The sequence below is a fragment of the Chinchilla lanigera genome, unplaced genomic scaffold, assembly GCF_000276665.1.
Source record: "Chinchilla lanigera isolate Chin_1 unplaced genomic scaffold, ChiLan1.0 scaffold00007, whole genome shotgun sequence".
In the NCBI taxonomy this organism is placed as follows: Eukaryota; Metazoa; Chordata; class Mammalia; order Rodentia; family Chinchillidae; genus Chinchilla; species Chinchilla lanigera.
Genome location: NW_004955408.1, coordinates 2,361,134 through 2,385,008, shown reverse-complemented (window position 1 = coordinate 2,385,008; position 23,875 = coordinate 2,361,134). Strand labels below are relative to the sequence as shown.

At 47.7% G+C, this 23,875-nt stretch overlaps 1 protein-coding gene across 4 annotated transcripts in view; it reads right to left on the bottom strand.

Moving 5' to 3' along the window:
- The window catches only part of Slc36a2 (solute carrier family 36 (proton/amino acid symporter), member 2), a 28,795-nt gene extending 7,202 nt beyond the window's left edge, over positions 1-21,593 (bottom strand). Inside the window, exons 1-7 of one of the 4 annotated variants that reach the window (XM_005376052.2) lie at positions 20,787-21,591; positions 18,038-18,128; positions 17,401-17,489; positions 16,692-16,787; positions 14,782-14,866; positions 11,276-11,494; positions 9,867-9,965 (exon numbers count right to left, since the gene is read on the bottom strand). In XM_005376052.2, coding sequence (XP_005376109.1) covers positions 9,867-9,965; positions 11,276-11,494; positions 14,782-14,866; positions 16,692-16,787; positions 17,401-17,489; positions 18,038-18,128; positions 20,787-20,950 — 843 coding nt within the window. In that variant the 5' untranslated portion in view covers positions 20,951-21,591. Of the gene's footprint in view, positions 1-9,866; positions 9,966-11,275; positions 11,495-14,781; positions 14,867-16,691; positions 16,788-17,400; positions 17,490-18,037; positions 18,129-20,786 lie in introns of all 4 variants that reach the window. The other 3 variants (XM_005376053.2, XM_005376054.2, XM_005376055.2) reach the window with 3 other exon arrangements.
- Between the last annotated feature and the right edge of the window lie 2,282 nt (positions 21,594-23,875).

The window sequence follows — 23,875 nt, the reverse complement described above, 5'->3', positions numbered from 1 at the left end:
GTTTCCTCTGTGTTTTCTTCTAGTAGTTTCAGAGTTTGGGGTCTTACCTTAAAGTCTTTGATCCATTTTGAGCTGATTTTTGTGCAGGGAAATAAAGGTCAAGTTTCCAGTTTCTGCATATGGCTGAGCATTATATTGGTGAGTTTCCTGATTTTTCTTCTCTATCTCCCAATTTAAACTCAAAGGAAGTCCAAATCCTAAAACTACGCAGTCGGTACAGACAGAACAACACAAAACAAAACACTCTAAGAGAAACCTTTTTATTGGCCAGAGGGGGAATAAGGACCGCTGTGAGAGACAGAGCCTGAACAGTCCCTATTTTTCTGTTCTCTCTAGGTCATTCTCCCTTGGCCAGTCCAGGTTTTGCATCAGCAACTGTGGTGTTCACACAGGCACCTAAAGATCTGAGATGAAGTACTTCTCTCTGAGCCCAGGACCTGGGAAAATGGGCTCCGGGAATCTGAAGAATGTAGGGAAGTCAGGACTAGGTACATCACTTACAGGGCTTAGTATAAAATGAAAACTCAGTGTGCCTTGTTTAAAAGTCAGGACTGTCAAGGTGGTGAGAGCAGAGCATTGAGCCACGTGGGGCTCTTTCTCTAGGTGCGGCTTACGAGGCTCTGGAGGTTGTCTGCCATGAGGTGGGTTCTGGAAAGCATCTCTATTGTTTATTTCCTCTTTCTTTGCTGTGAGTGTTTAACTCTAGAGGCAGAGTTCCTGAGCCATGGGAACATGTGAAAGTGCAGGAAAAGTACAATCCTGGCTTCCTAGACAGAAGACCAGAGCAGAGAGATGGCGGGAGCTGGTGAGCATGCGGGAGAGCGGAGGAGGCAACTGCAGAAAGCGATTGCTGAGCACGAGGTCCTGGGTGCAGCTCTGAGCTGACACGGGTCGCGCTGAGGTGAAGCAGCAGAGCACAGGCTTTGAGAGCTGAATTACTGCAGACTGCTTTACCCTCAACATGCAGAGAGCCAGGGAAACCTCAGCGACTCTCAAGGGAAGAGACAGTAGAGCCTGTGCCAGCTGGGTGTGATCACACACTACAGTGGACAGAGAGATGCCTGGAGAGGAGACCGGCTATGGAGGTGCTGTTCTCACTCCTCAGTGGTTGATCCCTCACGTGCACAGGGCAGCGACTCACTGGGACTGTGTCTTTGGAGGATGTCGTCTCCGGTTCTGTTCCCCGACTCTGCTTCTCAGCTACCAGGAACTCGCAGCTCTGCTCTACCATGTCCTTCTGCTGCAACGTGTCTACCTGGGAGCCAGTAGACCATGGTCTGGACCTCTTAAACTGTGATCCAAAATCAACCTCTCCTCCTTTACAATGTGGGTATCTGGTATTTTGTTCCAGCAATAGAAAAACTGACCAATACAGATGCCAACCCTAAGATGACTCAAATGTTGGAAAGATCAAACAAAGACTTTAAAGTACCTATTGTAATCATGCTTCATAAAGTAAGGGAAAACACTACTGAAATAAATGGATCAAAATAAGTTCTCAGAAAAGAAGTAAAAGTAATGTGAAAGAACCAGATGGAAATTGTAGAACTGGAAATGAAATAACAACTTTAAAAATAGCTTACTTTAAAGGCTTGATAGCAGAATGTAGATGACAGAAGGCACTCAGTGAATTTGAAAACAGATCAATAAGAAATGATCAAATCTGCCAGGTGTGGTGGTGTATACCTATAATCCCAGCTCTAGGGAGGCTGAGATAGGAGGATTGCCCCAAGTATGAGATCAGTCTGGGCTACATAATGAATTCAAGGCCAGCCTGAACTATATAGTGAGACACTGTATAAAAAAAAAAGTAAAGAAAAAAAAAGAAATGATCAAATTTAAACAGAGAAAAAAATTTGAACAGATTCTCAGAAACGTGAGATATATAACAAAAGGTCTAATGATTAGGCCACTGGAATCTCAAAAGGAGAAGAGAGTAAAGGTTGGTTTGGGAAAAAACTTGGAAAAGTAACGGTTGAAAACTTTCCAACTCAGGAAAGAGACATACATTTGCAGATTTAATCAATTGAGTGTCATTTAGAACAAATTCAAAGGAAAACTTTGCCACATACAACTATTTAAAACCAGTGATTAAAAAAAATCACGAAAGTAACCTGAGAAAAACTGTATTACACAGAGTGAACAATGATTCAAACAACTGCAGCCTTCTTGTCAGAAATGATGGGGCCGGGGACTTAGCTCAGCAGCACAGTGCCTGCCTGGCAAGCACAAGGTCATGAGTTCGATTCCCGGTACCGGAAAAAAACAAAGAAACAAACAAACAAACAAAACAGAAATGATGGAAGGCAAAAGGCACAAAAACTGTTTTCAAACTGATGGAAAAACTCCTAGGATTCAATATTGTGAACATTGTGCCTTTCAGGTGAAAATAAAAACAATTTCAGAAAAAAAATTTCAGAAGAAAAAAAAAATTTCAATTTTTTTTTTTTTTTTTTTTGCTAATAGACCTGTTCTCAAAGAAATGTTAATGGAGATTCACTTAAGATTATGGCCTTGAGGTCTCTCCATTTTCCTGTAAGCGACCTCTTTATGGCTCAGTGGTACTGTATGGTGTATATATGCCACATTTCCTTTGTCCGTTTTTCTGTTGATGGGGCACCTAGGCTATTTCTGTGGTTTAGCAATTGCGAATAGCAATACTATAAACTGGATAGGCAAATATCACTGTAATACGATGGCTTTAACTCTTTTGGGAATATATCCAAGAGAAATATAGCTATGTGAAATGAAATTTCTGTTTTCAGTGTTTTGAGAAATCTCCATACTGATTCTCCCATAGTGGTTGTACTAGTTTACATCCCCACCAGCAATGTAGAAAGGTTCCTTTTCCCCCAAATCCTTGCCAGCACTTGTTTTTGTGTTCTTAATAGCCATTCTTACTAGAGTAAGGTGATAGCTCAGAATTGTTTTCTTTTGCATTTTCTTAATGGCATAATAATAATAATAATAATAATAATAATAATAATGATAATATGAATAGTTCTTTTTAGGCAGAGTCTCACTAACTGTCCAGATTGACCTTGCACTTTACATCCTCTTGCCTTCCAAGTAGCTAAGATTATGGGTGTGTGCCACCATGCCTGGCTTCTGGTGGTGTTTATTGGACATAGATGTAATACACATGGCAATCTAATATAAAAGGAGGAAATGAAAGAGAGCTATATGATGATAAGTGTCTCCATCCCCAGCCCTCAAAGACTCAAGTGCATCCCTTTATACAAAACACACTTAGTCCATCTCTAAGAGTTGCCAAAGTGCTAACAGTTTCAGCATTGCTGAAAAGTCCAAAGTTTCCTCTGACACTCAAATCAAACTCTTAGCTGTCAGACCCTGTAAAAATCAAAAGAAAGTTAAACACTACCTACATACAATGGCAGAGGGGAAACATTCCCATTCCAAAAGGGAGAAATAGGAAATAGAAAGGAATGGGAACAAAGCAAGAAACAAGCAGGGAAAACGTTAAATACCATAGTTCCATGTCCAGCACCCAGAGCAAAATGTGGCCAATATAGGAGCTCCAAATTGTTTGGCCCCATCCCTACAGCATTGCTAGCAGTTTTAACCCTCAAGGTTTCTTTCTTGGGCTGGCTTTGCTCAACCCTGGCAGCTTTCCTCAGATAATCCATGTTCCTGGTTTCCCCAACATTTTGGGGTCTCCACTGCACCTTTTCCTTCACTCTCCCAGCTTCACTCACTGCACTCTCAGGGACACACTGCCTGGCCTCCCAGGCCTTCTTCTGAAATCCGGGTGGAAGCCTTCCCGACCCCACAACTCTTTTATTCTGCATGTACCTAAAAGTAACACCTGTGGATGATGCCAATGTCTGCTGCCAGCTGGAGTAGTTGCTGGCCTTTGTTCTGTCTTGCCAGTGCTCACCGAGGCCTTCATTTGCCTGGACAGCTGGACAGGTGAACTGAATCCCTGGGAACTGATTCACTAGGTGGCCTTTCTCCAACAAAGTGTTCTGGGACTCTCTTCTCAAAGCAGTCTTTTGCAGGCGAAAGTGCAGAATCTTGCTCTTTCCTGATATGGCCCTTAGGCCACTTTTCCTGTTGTTCTGTTGTAAAGTAGTTGGCTTCTTTTTCATGCTAATCTTTTTAGCAACCAAGCTCTCTTCTGGTTCATCTTTGCAGGCCCCAACTTTACCTGAGCTTCCTTTCTGGCCAAACTCAAAACTTTTTAAAATATTCAGCTGTGTTGTTTGCTTTTGGTTTTCAGTATAAACCTGGCTAAAAGCAGTAAGCAGTCTCCATGCTACAGCTTGAATGTTTTACTGTCTTGAAATTTCCTTTGCCAGGTTAGTCTGCTGCTCTTAATCTCAGGTCTCCCACAAAGTCTCAGGACAGGAGCAAAGTGTAGACAAATTTTCTGCCAGAGCATAACACATATGGCTTAGAGTCCAACAGCCAATGGAGTCCTTGTTCCCTACAGAAACCTCCTGAGGCCATTCTTTACTGTTTGCATTTCTTTCACCATTCTGGTCTTCTGATCTCTGACCAGAATCTCCCATCCAGGAAGGCTCATAGCAGTCTAAGGCTGCTTATTTGCTGGCATCTCCAAACCTTTCCAAATCCCTCCCAAGAATCAATTCCAAAGCCTTCTAAACCACACGGTTAGGTAGTGTCACAGCAATGGCCCCACTTCTTTGGTATCAGAATCTAAGTCATATTCCTCATCGCCTCTGGAAAATACCTGACGCCCACAACTTAAGGGAGGAGTTTATTGTAGCTCACAGTTTGCAGGGGTTTCAGTCCATAGCGGGCTGGCTCCAAGGCAGCGTGTCCTGGCAGAGGGGATGGCACAGAAGTGTTGCTCATGGTATGGTGGTGGGAAGCACAGAGAGTGAAGGGAGGTGAGGAGAAGAGATAAACCTTTCCCAGGCCCTACCCCCCATCAGCCCCCTCTTCCTACCAGACTCCACCCCCTAGCACAAGTCAGCTAGAAACTCATCAGGGGACTAATTCAGTGATGAGTATCAGCCCCCAAGATCCAGTCACCTCCCCAAAGCCTTGCCTATGAGTGCATGAGGGTTTGGGGGGACATCTGGATATAAACCATGACAGTAAGATTTGTGCCTCTTACTAGCAAAAATAAAATATAAACTCAAAGTAAACTGTGGACAGCTGTAGATGTATGTTATCATTGCTAGAATAACCACTAAAAGCATTTTTAGAAAGATATATAGTTAAAGAGTTGGTAGGTAAATTAAAGGGACATTAGAAAGCATGGGAGACATGCAGGGTGGCACACTCTGAGGCAGGAGGATTGCAAGTTTGCACTTAGCTTGGGAAACTTACAGAAACCTTATCTCAAAATAAAAAAATAACAAAGGCTTGTGCTGTAGCTCAGTGTGAAGGCCTTGTGTTCAATCTCCAGTACCTCAAAAAAATCAAATAATCCAGAAGAAGGCACAAAGGGAGAAGAAAAACAAAAGGAACTGAAAACAAATAATAAAACACAGACTTAAATCCAGTCCTAATAATTACATTAACTACAAGTGGTCTAACGGTACCAATAAAAGGATAAAGATTATTAATGAATTAAATAACTGGACTCAACTATATGTTGCTTCTAAGAAACATAAATTAAAACAAGATAAAATAAACAGGGTTGTATATTGCAAGAAACAAAAATATAGGTCAACATTCCTATGAATATAGATGCAAAATTCCTCAATAAAACACTAGTAGACCAAACCCAGGAGCCATATTAAAAGGATTTTGTATCACGATCATGTGAAATTGACCCCAGGAGTGCAGAGGTATTCAATACATGAAATAAATTAATATACTAATAGAAGGAAGAGGAGAAAAAACATATGATCACTTAAATTCCTGAATTGATGCACAAGGAACATTTAACAAATTTCAACACCATTTCATAAAATACTTCACAAACAAGAAATAGAAGGACATCTGCAACCCAATAAAAAGTATCTAAAAGAAATCTAAGGTGAGCATCACATTTAACAGTGAAAGAATAAAAGCATTCCTAGGATCCAGAATAAGGCAAACATGATTGTATCTGTTATTTTTATTTAACATTATACTAGAAATTCTTGTCCAGCTGATCAGACAAGGAAAAAACCCAAAACAAAACAAAAGGAGACAGAGAGAGAGAGGGAGGGAGGGAAGGAGAGAGGTGCCCTATTGGCTACTGCACAAGTTTGACAAAGTTGCCTGATACAAAATAAATGTACATAAATCAGTCATATATCTATATACCAGTAAGGAACAGTCTGAAGAGGAAATCAGAAAGACAGTTCCATTTACAATAGCACCAAAAAGAATAAAATACTCAAGAATGTATTTAACCAAGAAGGTACAAGCATTGTACACTAAAAACAACAAACTACTCATGAAAGAAATTAAAGACCAGAGAAATGCAAATTACTACAATGGTGAGATTCTTCTTAAGAAAGAATGCCTACCATCAAGAAATCAAATAACAAATACTGGTGAGGACCATACTCATAAGTGAAGCAAATACTGGTGAATTACTACAATGGTGAGATTCTTCTTAAGAAAGAATGCTTACCATCAAGAAATCAAATGACAAATACTGGTGAATACTGGGGAAAAAGGAACCCTTTTACACTGTTGGTGGGAATGTATAAGAGTACAACCACTGTGGAAATCAGTATGGAGAGTCTTTAAAAAACTAAAAGTAGAAATTCCATTTCACCCAGGTAGTACACTTCTAGGTATCTTCCTGAAAGAGTTAAAGGCATCATATTACAGTGATACATGCATACCCGTGTATACAGCAGTACAATTCATAATAGCTAAATCTTGGAAGCGAACTACTTCCAAGTAGTAGTGCAAATGTACTACTCTGCCATAAAGAAGAATAAACCTGAGTAATGTGTAGGAAAATAGATGCACCTTGAGATCATGTTAATGAAATAAATCAGACACACAAGCTCACAGGTGGCATGGTTTCTCTTAGATGAGAAACCAGGCCATAAATAGATCAAGGAGAAAAATAAAAGACAGATAACAGGACACAGGCAGATGGATGTTTTGCAAATTGGAAAAGGACCATGAGGTGAGGGATGTGGGGGAAGGAAGGGGATATAAAGAAATTATGATGTGTTGTGCATGTGCACCAGCTCCCCGCAATGGGTGTAATCATTATGTACCACAAACACGGGCTAACAAAAATAGAAGTTAGAAAAAAGGAAAGACGTAGAAATAGTCTGAGGAAAACAGAAATATCAGAAACAATGGGCTTCCCTGAACCTCGTCTTTTCAGAAGGATCAGCTTGGGCTTTGGAGTCAGAGCTCAGAGGCGCAGCACTTGTCTAATGTGCAGGAGCCCTGGGTTCCATGCCTAGCATGGCAAACAAAACAAAAGAACCCCCAAAACAAAAACAACAGGCAAGTGCTAGCCCAGATGCAGGACAACTGGCATGTGCCTACATCCTGATGGGAAAAAAATTCTGAAAACTGCTGGGTAATTTCTTAAAAAGTCAGATACCCCATGTCTATCACCATGAGCTAAACTAAAGTCAAAATGGATCAAAGATCTAAATATTAAAACAGAAACACTAAATCTACTGGAAAAGAAAATAGGTCCAAATCTTGACGACATAGGGGTAGGCAGAGACTTCATGAACAAAAAGCAAACTGGGAAATACTTCAAAGAATCAACAACTGGGATCTCATTAAAAAGTTTTTGCACATCAAAAGAAATCACCAACAAATTGAAAAAAAAATCCACAAATTGGGAAAAATTGTTATCCAACTGTCCATCAGACAAAGGACTTCTATCTGGACATATAAAAAATTTAAAAAATCAGACCCCCAAAATTCAGAGACCCTATACAAAGATGGGCATCTGAGATGAACACACACTTCTCAGATAAAGAAATGCAAATGGCAAATAAATATATGAAAAAATGTTCAACATCATTGGTCATCTGAGAAATGCAAATTAAAAGAACACTGAGATTCCATCTCATCCCAGAAAGAATAGCTATCATCAAGAAGTCAACCAATAACAAATGCTGGCAGGGCTGTAGGGAAAAAGGAACGCTTCTCCACTGTTGGTGGGAGTGTAGACTGGTACAATCACTTTAGAAATCAGTGTGGAGATTCCTCAAAAAGCTAGGAGTAGAAGTCCCATTCGACCCAGATGTTCCCCTTCTGGGTGTTTTCCCAGAAGAATTAAAAACATCACACCACAGCAATATATATGCACACATGTTTGTAGCAGCACAATTTGTAGTAGCTAAATCTTGGAAACAACCCAAATGCCCTTCAACTGAGGAATGGATAAAAGAGATGTGATATTTCCATACAACAGAGTACTACTCAGCTGTAAAGATAGATAAACTCAAGGCTTTTATCAGTAAGTGAGTGCAACTCAAGACCATACTCATAAGTGAAATAAACCAGACTCATGTGTAAACATCCTATTGTCTCCCTAGTATGTAAGAAACTGCAAAAGTAAATAATATCCAAAAGGTACAACAGATACTGTGAAATTGAAAGAAACTGCTTAAAAGGAAAGATCAACTGAAATGGGAGAAAGGAGAAAAGAAGGAATATGTATATATTCCACACACACACACACACACACACACACACACATACACATGGTAGTTAAGATAATTATACTACTAATTTCTGTTAGTTCATTGAAAGGAACAGTTAGTGTTTATAGTGTTTGATCAGTCTTACATGCCTATATCTGGTAATCTGAGCAACTACTGTGAAGATAACAAAAAATGCAATATAATAACCATCATCTTGTTTTGAAATTCTGTATCATTTTTGTTTTTTTATTCTCTTTAAAATAAAATTTAAAAAAGTGATACCAAAAAAAATCAAAGATACGTTAATACGTGACTTTGTAAACCTATTCCTAAGGAAATAAAAGCTTATGCTCACACAAAAACCTGTACACAGTGCGACAGGAGCATTATTCATAATTGTCACAAATAGAAACAACTCAGATGCTCTTCAGCAGGAGGCGGATAAAACATGCTCCCGCCCTGCCGTGGAGAGGAAGAAGCCACCAGTCAGCAGTGACGTGGATGATCCTAAATGTGGGAGGCTGAGTGGAGGGGAGACCAAGCCTCAAGAACACCACACTGCTTGACCTCATGCTGATGACATTCTAGAAAAGGTAAAACAACAGCGGCCAAGACCAGCCCGTGGTGCAGGGTTAGGGGTGGGGAAGTGGACCAGAAGTCGTGAAGGAGTTGTTCGGGTGGAAGGATCGTTCTGTGCCCTGATCTTCGTGTGTCTATGACTGTGCACTTTTCAATGTATACCTGTGGGGCTGGGGATTTAGCTCAGTGGCAAAAGTGCCTGCCTGGCAAGTGCAAAGTCGTGAGTTCGACTCCTGGTACCGGAAGGAAAATAAAAAAAAAAAAAAAGAATGTATACCCACTAAAGTTAATTTTATCATATGCAAGTCAAAAGTAAATTAAAAATATATGGATAGCACTACCATTCCTCCAATGTAGAAGTACAGACTAATAGTACTCCATGTAAATATACAATTCTTTTCAGTTTAGGACTTCATATTTAATCAAATTCTTTCATTTAAATTGTTTGCCACTGTTCGTCTTAGTTTTAAAAGATTACGATTAGGAAGCTCAGGTTGACAGGAAGATGGACACTTAATTAGACACACTGAGACAAAAATAAGACTGCCTTGTGACAGCCTCTCTGTTGTAACCTGATTTTCTTCTGCCAGTGACATGGCCCCAAGTGAGGCCGGGGTGACTTTCACCCACGTGTTTCCCAGCAGGCCCAAAGGGAGCAGGCAGGATGCAGACTCAGAGCTCTCCCTGCTTCCGGAGTGCCAGGCGATCAGCCCGGCTGAGACTCACCACGCCGATGCTTTCGAAAGAAAAGATGGCTGTTCCGAAGAAGAGCGGGTAGGTCTTCCAGCTCGCCACCAGTGGCAGCCGGCTGGGGTCTGGAATTCCCTGAAGGAGAGAGAAATGCCGTGCCAGCGCCACTCTGAAAGTGCGTGGGAGCTCCTTTGGGAGAGACGTAGCCCAGGAGGAGAACTGAATTCTTTTGAATTGAGTGTCAGGATGTTTAGAAAACTTCAAAAGCAAGTAGGCAACCATCACCATGGATTTTAACAGGGCACCGTCAAATCCTGAAGGCGAGCATCTCAGAGAGGGCGGGAGTTCTGTCCCTCAGAAGCCTCCAGAGGAATCTCACACATCACTGCTGGAGCTGGCCTACAGCGCTACAGCAACTTTAAAAGGCCTGTGGCCACTGGTCTTGGGTATCGCTGCCACTGTAGCTGTAGACTACACCAGGAACCCCAAAGTAACAGTGAAATGTGAAAATCCCCTTTTCTTTTTCCGTGGGCAGTAAGCTGAAGGGGAGGCATGTTTTCAGAGTAAATACGCTATGTGCCCGCTGACCCAGGATGTGAAATATCACAGAAACATTTTTCTCATTGAATAATCTCTGGAACTGTCCAAACATAAATCAGAAGTAGCTATCTCATTTGGAAATTCAGTTTTGTAGAATCCATCATTAACTCTTAAGGAGTATAACACTGACCTGTAGTTTTTCTAAAATGTTTGTGTCATTTATTATTTTTACTAAGTTCCCTGGACAGTGTAACTTTTATTCTCTCTTGTGGTCTCTGAAGATTACGGGATATAGCAAGGATTTTCTGGGGCTTACATGCCTAGGTAGTATTGTCTACTACCAAAGAAAAATTAGAAAAGATAGGGGGAAAATTGAGGGAAAATTTAATATCCATAACCCAAAGATATGGTCATTAACATTGTAATAGATTTGTTTATGGTCTTTGAGAATCTGTTTACACTTCTGTCACTAACTATTAGGTCTTTTTATTTTTCCTACAGTGTTCCTTAGGGGTAATTTTGGGTGCAGGGAACTGTAGCCCAGAGGATATGAGACTATGGTACAAGAAGCTACTTCTCTCCTGTCTTTTACTGCTGGCCGGTCAGCGCAGGAATGGTCTGTAGTTTACTCAGCAAGGTGTTTTCCTTACAAAGCAAGTGCAATATTTTTGAAAGCCAGAACTTAACATAAAAACAAGTATTTGGCGGAGTAGCATGGATGAGTCCATACCTGGCTAGGTGAACAGCACAGACACTCCCGGGGAAGTGATTTTACAATGAGGTGCGTACTAGGCTGAAGAGTGAGCAACACACTCACCCCTCCGTGGGCGGCCCCAGATACCTAGACACTGGTCCATTCCTACGCAAACGCCTCCAGTGGTGTCCGCTGTGTGGCGTGCACTGACCTGGGCGATGTACTGGGTGATGATGACCAGGCTGACCAGCATGCTGATGTTGGCCAGCAGGGAGAAGATGGTCAGGACGCGGAGGTTTCGGAGGAGGACCAGCAGCCACAGGAAGGGCAGGAAGGCGAGCATGTAGAGACGCGAGTCCATCGTGGGCGTCAAGGTCACCGTCTCGTTGCTGCGGCAGTTGTTGGTTGTGCCATTGACAGCTTCTATTACCTGCAGAAGGGACGGGAAAAGCAAGAGAGAAAATAGATCTGGCTGCGTGGTGAGCTCAGCGCGCTGCTCGTAATCAGACTTCCTTGACAAGAGTCAGGCTGAATTTAGAACTTTTTGTTTTAAACCCTGTGCAGTATATTTCTTCAAAGGAGGCTACCGAAATACATCTAGTAACAATTTATTTAATGACTAGGCTTATGGCAGGGGTTTGTTGGCCTTTGGCACTGATTTATGTGCCACCCGAGTGCAGCTTTGGAGGGCCATAAATCACAGCCGATGGCAGAGCCTTTGGCTAAAGCTGGTGTTTTACAATCTCTGCCAGGAGTCTGAATGGAAATCTCAAGTCAAGCCACAGAAGGACAGAAATAGAAAGGGTAAAAATTAACTGGAAGAGTGGACCCCTTGGGAGGGTACTTGATAGTGGTTCTGTCCAGTTGCTGTGTTGTTTCCTGAGTACTACCTTCTAATTCTCTGTCATTTTATGAGTTACTAAATCCTTCCTCTAGGCACATTTTCTGACTGCATTCCCCAGAATCTGTTTCTTCGGCTTTTTCACTAAAAGACCCACCCTTTACTGTTTCTTAGCTGACTCTAATTACTATCTCCTTTTCTGACTGATTGATTCATTGATTGATTGATCGCACTGCATTGTGGGAACTGAACTTCAGCCATTGTTCTACCACTGAGCCTCATCCCAAACCTTTAGTGTCTTTTAATTGGACCAATACTAGATTTTTTTTGCTTTGTTTTGTTTTTGAGACAGGGTCTCTCTATGTATTTCAGGCTGGCCTTGAACTCACTATGTAGCCCAGGCTGGCCTTGAACTGGTGGCAATCCTCTTGCCTCAGCCTCCCAAGTATGGGGATTACAGGCGTGTACCACCACACCAGGCTCAATACTAGAATTTTAGATGAGAGAACTCTTCCTTGTATGAATTGGGCCATCCACTACAGAACATTTAACACCCCTGAATGCACCCACCGAGACTGTTCACATCCTGCACTCACAGTAATGAGAAAGAATCAAGAGCACCCTGCCCTAAATGCACAGCATGTAGACCTCTCTGGCAGAGTCACTGATGAGTGAATGTAGGTTTAGAATGCCCATGACCTAACGGGTACAAGCAATACAATTGTGCATGCAATGGAACAATTAGAAACCAGAGTTAAGCAATAAGGAAATATTAAAGCATTGTTAATTTCTGTGCACATGGGCAGTCATGGTGACACCTTGCAATCCATTCATCTATGTATTTTGTGTACAAGGTCACAAGTTATACATATGGCACACACTCTATCTTATAAAATAGCAATCATAGCACCAACTTGTTTTGAAATCCCCTTTCCACTTAATATGCACCATGGAGACGTAAATATGAATCAGTAAGTCTTGAGTCCTTGTAATACCTTACGATGGTAGGAAGAACACCTGGGCGATTAGTGGGCATTCCAGGGTCTCTGTACACGGCCCTACCCAGGCTCAAGGTGCTTGCTTTCTCTTAGCGGGCTCTTTCTTCTGTAAGCAATTGTGGCTTCCCTTGCACAAGCCCCATATGTCCCCCGGTCTAGGTTTTTGCCTATTCCTTCTCCCGCTCTGGTGGCCACCACTTTCCCTCCCAGCTGCCCATCCATGCCCAGTGTAGACGGGCACCCGGGAGGGAGACACCAGCGCACTCTGCAGGTGCGCACGAGGCAGCGAGGCAGCTCCTGGACCCAGGGTGCTGCCAACGGCAGGCTGATCTGGCACCAAAATATCACAGTGATGTTTTGATTTTATGTTTTAGAACGTATCCCACTTAGTCCATAAACTCCTCAAAACAATGCTTGCTTTGGTAAAAAACATAGCTGGTAAATAAACCAATAGCCAATAATAGGCATAGAGGATCACAAAGGTCCACGGATGTTGGGTTATTTTCTGAAGAGCAGGCTGGCAGCATGCTTTAAGAGCCTTCGAAACAATCAAAATCTGACTCAGTAATTTCACAGCTTAATATCAGGCATAGCTCAGAAATCGAGCCCTTGCCTAGTATGTATAAGGCCCTAGGTTCTGTCCCCAAGACAAATAAACAAAAACAACAAAGAACAGCACACAACAACAACAAAGAAGGAAATAAAGGGCTGCACAAAGACTTGTGAAAGACTCGTGTGTCCCACAGCAGATTATAGTGGTAGAAAAACAAAAGTAAATAAATAAACTCTCTAGCCGTAGATGAGCGATTGTGTTATGGTCCACCTATGTGATGGAGACCCTGTGTTATGAAAGTATTAAAATATCATTTAAGAATGTAAGGGCATTGCCGCATGGTAACCAGTCGTGTGGTCAGCTTTCTGGTGTGACGATGGAGTACATGAGATAATTAGCTTTTCAAGGAGAGAGACTTGTTTTGCCTTACAGTTCTAGTGGGCCCAGTCCGTGTCAGTGGGCCCATGGCTTGGGCTGTGGTGAGGCAGTGTCCCCGTGGGAGCTCACGGGCTGGTGGAACACACAGCCCATCCCATCAGGCCAATTCTGTGGCCTTACTGTTCTTCCTTCTTCTTCTTCTTTTTTTTTTTTAATTGGTCAAGACAGGGTCTCACTATGCAGTTCAAACTGGTCTTGAGCTCACTTTGTAGCCCAGACTGGTCTTGAACTAGTAACGATCCTCTGCCTCCCGAGTGCTGGGATTACAGGCATGCGCCATCATGCCCAGCTTCTGTTCTTCCTAAATTTCTGGTGTTACTGTCAAAAGCAGAAAAAGAGCTCTAAAAAGTAGTTTTTCTTGTGTAAGCTGTTGATGAAGGACGGCTGCTGCTAGTGCCTGTATTCTTCTGTTCTAATTGCGGCAAGATAACGTCTAGCTTAGGTCAGAAGGACTCCTGAGAATGGCCACCACTAAGCCATGGGCTAAGTTGCTAAAGGCAGAAAAAGTCCCCAAAGATTAGGCATCATGCACACACGCACCCCAGGCCCGTATCAGCTTTAGAGCCCTTATTACAGTGGAGTTCCAAAAGAAAAGAGGACTGACAAGTCCCAAGGGTCCTTCCCAGGATTTTAGAGTCAACCTTGAGGACAAACCCAAGGTCCTGGGCAAAGGGTACTGTGGCAAAATTAATCGCGTGCACAAATGTGCAGCTGCCTCTGCTGAGGGTGGCTGGGTGCTCTGGTAAAGTGTCTCAAACTTCCTTCACTGTGTTGAGGAGAAACCAAGGGCTGCACAAATGTGTTACCCAGCAGCAAAGAAATGTGTTACCCAGCAGCAGAGCCCACCTTCCATGCTGCCCCCTCCGGTCTTGTCCGGAAGAGCCTACCTGTTTCAAATTATCAGCCAGAAACACTATGTACACGCAGCAGAAACCCAGCTGGGTGATGATGAGGAAGAAGCTCACCACGTGCCTGGAAGAGAGCAGGGGAGAAAAACCCGTGGTGAGAAAAGCTGGCTTTTCAGTTCCATTCCTTGCCATCCTGCCCTCTGTCCCCAGAACTTGGCGGCCCTGTACTGCCGCCCTCGGGCTTCCCACCACAACCAACAAAGGCGGGTAAGAAGTGAAGCAACAGTAGTTCTTTGTAAACAGCGGTTTTCCAACTCCCTCACAGGCGGAGTGCAGTGAATGGTCAAATTCTTCTAGCCCAGGGGTCGCCCCCAATCTGGTCTGCTGCGGGCATCCCTCTCCCCGGGGTCACTGCTGGCCCAGGGCGGGAAACCCGAGGCTTTCTCAGCTATCCTTAGCATTGAAAATACTTTTCCTACCAAGTGTCTTCAGGCGGTGAGGACACACAGAGAAATGACGTGTGGCCCTCCCCTGGGGCTTCACAGCCTAGTGGGTGAGAGAGCCTGTGATACTATGTAAGCAATGTGATATTAGCACTGTGATATTGTAAGGGCTGCAGCAAAAAGGACATTTTATTCAAATTATAGGCAGACAGAGAGCCTTCTTGGACAGACCAGTGCCTGAGTGAGTCCCTAGGGAAAAAAATGAGAGAGAGGGGAGAGAGAGACACAGACACAGAGAAACAGGGACAGAGAGAGAGAGGAAAGAGAGAGAGACAGAGAGAAACAGAGAGACAGAGACACAGAGATAGAGAGAAAGGAATAGAGACAGAGATAGAAAGACAGGGAGACATAGAGACAGATAGAGACAGACAGACAGAGACATAGAGGATAGGAAGAAGAAGGAAGAAGAAGGAAGGGGAGAAAGAAAGCATCTCAGCAGAGGGAGCGAACAGATGTCTGGAGCTGAGGAGCATGGAGTTCATTGGAGGAGTGAGAGATGCGACAGGACGGGGCTGGGGATTTAGCTCAGCCGCACAGCGCCGGCCTGGCAAGAGCGAGGTCATGAGTTTGATTCCCGGTACCGGAAAAAAACCAAAAAAAAAAAAAAAGAGAGAGAGAGGCGACAGGAGATTCTTTCAATAACAGAGGTGAAGAAGCCGGGACAGAGATGTCTGTTAGGACCAGCAAAACATTGGAAAAGACCCTGGGACACCCATTCACAGTCTGGTGAGCTCTACTTCAGGGCTCAGACGGAGAGCGAATGCCAAGGGATTTACAGGCCTTTGACCCAGATAAGAGCAGGAGTGTGGGAGACCCAGAAGGAAGAGTCCTTTTTAAGGGACAGGGAAGACAATGCAGCCGGTGGCTGAGCTCCTGAGCTGGCCTGGACTCAGGAGATACTTGGGAGACAGGTCTGTGTGAGGGCCTGGCCGTGGTGAAGGGCGGGCCTTCACAGCGGCTCGTCCTCCTCCCTGGACGGCCCACCAGGCCCTGCCTGGGTCCGAGTAATTCCTCATCCTGCGGGGTTTCTTCCTCAGAACGCCTGCTAGCTCTCCCCTCCTAGGGAGCCCCCCAGCCACGTGCACCCCCCCATCAGTTGGTAATAACTGCTCCTCCTCTCCTTTATCGCATTTATTCTGGCGGTTATTACGGGCTCTGTGACCACCAGTCCTGGTTGTTGGCCTGCTTCCCCACGGTATTCCCAGGAACAGCTGGACAAAGGTGGAGTAATACATGGGAGTAACACTGAAGCTGGGTAATGAAGGAGTGCGTGCACTCTCGCTGGAGGTAGTCCAGGAAAGGGGGTGACCAGCGACCCGCTCTCTGTGGAATGTCTGACATCCTGTGCCACACGGGCTTGGGGGGCTTTTCCAGGGGGAGCAGCAGCGTTTCCTCCTGCTATGTCCCACCCCTCTGGGGACAGAGCACAAGACCCAAACCGGATACCTGCCCCAGCGGGCATGGTTCTGCAGCCAGGTGCTGGGGCTGGCTTCCAGTGCGTGCATCACCGTCTCCCCGTAATCCATGAAGGGCTTGTTCAGCCTGCAGGAGAGAGCGCATGCGCAACTGCAGGTCACACACTCAAACGTCGGGGACCAGAGCAAGGCAGACACAGCGGAGGGTGCCGAGCACACGGGTGCAGGCTGAGAGCTGACAGCGCTTGGACCCCTGGCAATCACTCCGTGGTGCCGTGTTCTCCTTACCTGTCAAAAGAGGCAGTTACTACACCGCAAGAGCAACAGTAAACACTCCCGAGGGCACAGAAACCCCTGAGCCCTCAGGACAGTTCTCAGAGGCAGGGTTAGGCAAGGATCATTTGTATCCCATTCACAGGGGAGCCAGGCACGTAACAGAGACCTGCCTGAGACGAGCACTTTGGCTTTGAATGCTTTTCTCCTTTCCTTGGCCTTACTGGAGAAAATTAAGAAGTAAACTCTTTTTGTATTGGGGACCGGACTTAGGGACTTCGCTCTGAGTTGTACCTCCACCCCCTTTTTCTTTTGAGCCAGGTCTCCTTAAATCTCTAGGTTGCCCAGGCTGGGTTCAAACCTGCTATCCTCCCACCTCAGCCCTGCAGAGTATGTTCCCCACGTGTAGGGTATGTCGGGGATGACCCGGGTACCCATGGAGTTGGCCCAGGGCACTGCCCTCCTACCTGCGGCAGAAGCGCTGGGCACACCTGACCAGGATGTGCATGCAGTGGCAGGCGACGAAGCCCATCGCCAGCAGACTGAGCGGCCCCATCTGCAGGCCCGGAGGTGGGGTGGGCCAGAGAGAAGAGAACGGATTTATGAAGAGCAGTGATTCGCTCATACAGGGACCACTGGAGACAGAACACTTCCCAACAAACCGCTTCCAAGGCATTTTTAGCAGTAACAGCTATTCTTTCAAACATAATCTCAGGTGGGATTCCAACAGAGTGCAGAAAGCAGCTCCAGGGGCGTTGCGGGAGTAGGGGACCCAGGTCCTGACCACGTATCCCTTGGTGACCCCTGTTGGGCTCCCCAAAGAGACCCAGGCTCTATAGAGCATGATTGGAGCATGATATAGCTCAACCCTTGCACTTTACAGAGGAGGTAACTGAAGCCGGAGAGCGGCCTGGTGATCCGCCAAGCCCACGAGAGCCTGTGGTGGGGCAAGAACTCAGACCCAGGCAGGGAGTCTGAGGCCAGGTCTGGACCACGTTGCCGCCCAGAAAGAGGGGCCCCGCAGGCTGTCCTCCGTGGTGAGAGCCCTCCTCCGTCCTGCCCTGAGGCTGTCTGAGGGGCGCCACCTGCAGCCGTCCCTCTTACCAGGATGCCTGCGTTCTTCACGGCCAGCGGTAGGCCCAGGATGCCCGTGCCCATGTTGCCCTTCACCAGGTGGACCAAGGTCTGGAACCCTCTAAAGGAGAGGGGCTGGCGTGAGGACACGGCGTGGGTGATGGGGGGATTCAGCAGTCAGCAGCGTTCCGGCCCCGGTTAAGCTGGGGAGTGACTCCTGGTGGTCTCTCCATCCCCGAATCCCTAGGTGGCCCATCTGGGTCTCCTGTAGGGGACCGAGCACCCCACTTTGCCCAGAATCGCTCCAGTTTCAGCTGCTAACATGCCCTTGCAGTGCTTACTAGATGAGACACTCTGCTATGCACTTTACACATATTATTTAACCTTCTTGTCAAGACTATGAGGTCTCGGCTGGTGGGGAAACGGAGGCATGGAGGTTTTTTTTTTAAAAAAGATGATTTGTCCAAGGATATAACTGGGAGCCACGGTTTGAACCCAGGGCTTCCTCAGGTCCTGGTGGCACGCTCACTCCTTCTGAGCTGCCTCCCGAGACCCAGACAGAGAGTAAAGGGATGGCCTTGTTTCATCACGGAGGAAACCGCAGCTCAGTGTGGAAGCAGCTGCTAGACCAAGGTCATAAACCAGCGGTAGAAACAGGGAAAAGGGAAAGGAGCAGGCTGGAACCAGAAGCTGCTGTGACTTCTGGATAAACAGGCCAGATGACCCAGGTCACTAGGGGATTGGGCTCCGGGAGGTTTTTCTCCTCTCAGTCCAGAGCGCCAAGGCTGGAGACTGGCAGGTCCCCAAGCCCCCCACAAAAACAGAAACGCCCACTCTTGAAGACCACGGTGAAGGTTGATCCAGAGGACAAGGTCTCTAAAGCATCGGGGGAAAACGCGCTCTCTGCCAGTGGATTATAAACCAAGCTTGCGTCTATGCCTCCTCGTATCTGAGCGCTGGGTTTATACCTTCAACCGCAGAGAACTTGGGAATCACCAAGAAGCGCCTTCCCGCTAGGAGACAGTCGGAAAAGCAGCAGAGGGGTTCTGGAAGGAGCCTCTTCTTTGGAATTGGACTAACCAGGGGTTAAGACAGAGCCACTACGTCACTAGCTGCTCATCTTGGTTGATGAGCTCAACTTTGAACCTCTGCAAATGTTAGGAGTAATGATATTGGAAAGAACCGCCCCAAACATCTGTCTCTGTGTCAAGCCCTCCGGCTCTCCAGCTCCCCGAGGCCCCGCCCATGGGCTGGCTGAGGGTTAAGGAGAGCGGTGGGGGGGATGGGGCGTCTCCGCGTGCCTCTCCCCTTGTGGGTGTCCACACTGCTGACCGGGCACTGCACCCTGCGCTCCCCAGCCATGGCTTGTTTTGCAACTGGGAAAAGACGAATGGGTCACTTAGGAACTTTCTAACTAAAGGATTTAGGAAATCAGCCGTTAGCTTCCAGCCGTCCAGCCAACTTACAGAGTCAAGCCAGGGTCCAGACTGGGAGCTGGGAGACCCAGGTTCTAGCTCTAGCTCCTTCGGTGACCACGGATTGTCATCACTGTGTTCAAAGAAGCTGATGTGGACAGGCGCTGCGCTTGGGGCGTCGTGTTGCCGGCACCTGAGTGGCCACTCTGGGAGGCCTGACTATCACTTCACAGCCACGAGGAGTTCTGCCCCTTAACCCAGGGGTGACCCCATAGGTGTCACACCCACCCAGCCCCCAAGCGACAAGGTCCCCTCTGGCTCTCACTTGTGACTGCTTTGATCCTTAAGAGGCTGAAATTGCCCTTAAAACTATGTGTCTGTTTAGGGTACCAGAGCTGGTTGGTTCCCCTGCGGCCTCTGATTGAGAAATAGCCCCACTATGCAGAAGAGGCCCCGGCCGACAGACAGCCCTCGGTCACTAACACTTAGCACCCCGCAAGTGCCCTCACTGTGTCTCCCCTGCAGGGAGTGGCCCTGCAGGGTGGCTGTGGAGAGGGCTGCCCCTCCCGGCCGCACAGCATCCCGCATCTGTATGTAGTGTCCGTGAGTGTCGGCCTTCAACTCGTCAGAAACTCCCAGCAGAGAGGAGCAAGAGCGCCACTTGAACTTGGACCTTCTGGAGCCGGATCCAGCGCTCTTGCCGCTACAGCGGTGGTGTCCAGACTGTCTTAAAGCGGCAGAGCCTCTCCGCCTTCACGCCCAGCACCGCTTTGCCTCAGCTGAACTCGCTGGACTGGTTTGCCAGCGGGTCAGGCGCAGGGAAGGGGAGCTGGACCCCTGTTTCCAGGCCTCCTCCTGTGTCAGGTTTGGAGAGGCTCACAAATATTCTCCCAGGAACCCTACCCTGGAAGTGGGGGAAACCAGAGCCACCCACACACTGCTTTTCAATGTTGCACTGCAGTTCTCAGCGGAAGGAGAGACCTTGCTGCTGGAGGACGCAGTGCTTGGCTGTCAGGAGGTGACTTCCCGGCCTCCTCCATGAAGCCGGGGATGCTGCTCCCTCCTGCACGTTAACGCGAGTGGCCAGGAACAAAACACTGGCGTGAGAGCCAGCCCCGGACTCCAGCTCCCGTCCTCAGGCCTCAGGGCGCAGGGGCCTTGGTTGCCCCACGTATCTCCCTAAAGGCTTCTCTGTTTCCTCTCCTGCCCCTCTGTCCTGTCACCTGACACCACCTCGGATCGCACCTCTGGCTCCTGGTTTCCCCACTGCACATGGGCTGAGGAGCAGACACAGCCTCCTCCACAGTCTGGCCAGCGTGCAAACATCTGCACTCTGCCGCGGGAAGGCAGAGAACAGCACTCACGTTATGCCCTTGGCCTTCTCCAGACCCGAGGACCCAGAAGAGCTTCCATCCAAGAGACTGGAATCCTTGTTCTGCAACTTCTTGGTACTTTGGGGAGATGGCACAAGGTCCAGGGTGAAGGTGGCAGCTTCCTGGTGGCTCGCAGCATTCTTTGTCCCAGGCATGACTGCTGCAGAGAGGGAGCTCTCAGGACAGCACGGAGGCCGGGCTGGAAGCGGGCAGTGGGAAGGTGGCCGGAGCAGGTGCAAGCCCAGCTGTGTGGCTTCTGCCGAGCGTGCCCTGGGAGGCTGGAATAAGGCCCCTCCCTCCTCTCTGAGGGCCCAGCCTCCTCCTCCAGCCCAGAGAAGCCAGTGGAGGAGGAGGGGCCAGGGCAGAGGAGGCCGGGTCAGAGGGTTTGGGAAGGGGTCAGGAGCCGTCCTGGTATCACCCAGTGACAGGAGTGGCAACAGCACCCACAATCTGGCATAGGCATTCCTCCGCTTGCTTCATCTGCATTTTCTCGTTAATCCTGTAGTTAAACAACTGCAACTCTGTAGTAAAGGCATCTGGCTGAAGTCACAGGCTGGCAAGTGACAGAGTTGGGACCAGAGCCACCTTGTCCGGGTTCTTAACTGATATCCTATCTCTGTCTCCAGGAACATAGCTGCAGATCCCCTCTCTGTGCATCTCAGGGTCCGGGCCCGCTCTCAGGGGCTCCACAGTTTGCATCCCTCCCGGGAGCTTCCCTTCCTCAAGCTGGAAGGAGGAGGAGAGGTCTCCAACTCCTAACCGTGCTCCGCTGTGCGAGGCGCCATGGCGGGGAGAAGGGGATCCAGGACGGGGAAGCAGGCAGGGATTGTGCAACCCCCAGTGGCATTTTACTGGGCAGGACGTGGCTGCAGGACAGGGTGTAACTTACGGAGAGCTACTTACGACTTGAGGACAGACCTCGGCAGCTAAAGATGGTGTTTAGAGTCCCTCTGAGTTCCCCTTCTCTGTCATTATCTCAGCTACTGCAGATCAGCGAACCAAAATGTCCTCTTCCCACGAAATTATAGCATTTTACTCCCACTGTGCAACTCTGTCTCCATTGTCTCCTTCCCAGCGCTAACACTGGTGGAAGGCTTCCTATGCACCAGAGGCTTTCCTGAAATAATCTCGCTGGTAAATGGCAGGTCCGGGCCAGAGTTCTCAGGGCCCTCCCTGACTGCCACGGGTTCCATAGAAGGTCCCCCATGTGCAATTTTGAATTTGTGGTTTTGCTGTTATTTCCTAAGGGATACTCTTTCTTTTCCTAATTGCCCCTCCTGACATGCCCAGTAGTATAAGATCCAGGCCTCAGGGCGCAGCCTGGGGTAATGGGGCCTTGGTTGCCCCACGTACCTCCCTAAAGGCTTCTCTGTTTCCTCTCCTGCCCCTCTGTCCTGTCACCTGACACCACCTCCGATTGGTGGTGTCAAACCCAGCTACTTTTCTGGGTAGCTTCGTTGCTTCATTTTTGCAGATGTGGAAACTGAGGGGTGAAAAGTAGCTGGCTAGAGGTCACAGTCAGTACTTGCCGGACTCCAGATTCCAGCCCATTTTGGTTTAAACGCTGGCCCCACCTTCCAGTTCCTGCCCTGAATCAAAAGAAGCACTCGGTGTGGTTTGTGAAATATCCTCTATTTGCTTGTCTGGCACTATTCCGTGGGGCTATTCCTGGTTTTCCAGTAGCGGGCTGTGCTCGGTAACCTGCAATTGAGATTCCACGGCTTGATTCTAAACTTAGATCCCGTCTCACTGATAGAAGTCGTTCCAGCTCAAGCAATATGATCAGTAGAATGGACTCAAGATGTTCGCTGATGAGACAGTTTGTGCTTTCCTCTCCAGGTCAAGAAGTACGTTGAGTTCATCCTCACTTCCTTTGGAAAGAGGCTGCTGGAGCCCCTCGGAAGAGTGTTTGGCGGGGACTCTTCCCAGCCATCATCAGCAAAAAGCGCATTTGTTGGGGCAGGGGTAGGGCTGTAGACCCTCAACTTGTAGCCACCGCTCAGCATGCGAGAGGGTTTCCCCATGGCGGTGGCCTCCAAAACTGCCCTCCCAACTCTGGCCCAGCCCTCCAGAGCGGCGGGCTCCACCGTGGCTCCACACAAAGCCACTGCGATGCTGGGAGGAACCCGGTCCCTCTTCAAGACGCATTTCCCCTTGCGATGTAGGCATTAGCCGGTCGATGACTTCCGAGGGCCTGAGGACGGGGCGGCCGGGACTTGGATGGGGTCCTGTGCAGCGCTGGGGCGCAGGCTCGGCTCGCCTTGGGTGGGGTTGTGCAATGGGGCGAGCACAGCGCGCACACTTGGCCGTTCTGAGGAAGGTGGGGCTCGAGCTCCAGGCCCCTCAGAGCGCCTCTGAGGCTGCCGCTCAGGTGTCTCTGTTTCTGTCCTGTGCGCCGCGCACACTGCGAGCTGAAATGATTAGAACCCTTCCACGGGCGCTATGTGTGTGGTTGGGGACTTCGGTATTGCACGCACCAAGCAGTTTCCAAAGAACTTTTAGGGACTGGCTCCGATGGCCAAATTCCCATTTCTCTCTCCAGAGCATCGCTATGATTTTCTCAAAGGCAGAACATTCCGATCCCCTCAAGTGGGAAGACATAACCTCAGGGTAGAGGCAGCATCTCCCTATTACCCTTCCTCACCCGTCCGGGGGGTCACCACGGCCCTCCCGCAGGGCTCCCCGGTGGGGAAGTGGGGACAAGTGGGTCTGTAGGCAGGTGTGAGGGTGAAATGACAGAAGGAAAACGTAGGGCTCCAAGTCACAGTCAGCGTCCCCAGAGAGGGCAGCCGCTTTTCGCAGATCATTTTACTTCAGAGGTCACCAGATGGACTTGCATTGTGTTGCTGATTGGGCAGCTGAGGCCCAGAGAGAGGAAGGGACACAGTGAGTGGACGGGGACTTGAGGGTGGGATTGGTGCGGGGACCCACGTCTCTTGAGTTCCAAACCCCACTGCTCTCACAGCTTCTCAGAAGCTCTGAACTGCATGATGACCGGGAAGATTCACTCAATCATTTGATCAGTCCCCACCGCAGTCCTGCCCAGCAGGAGTGGGGCGGTGAGGCACAAATCGTGCACC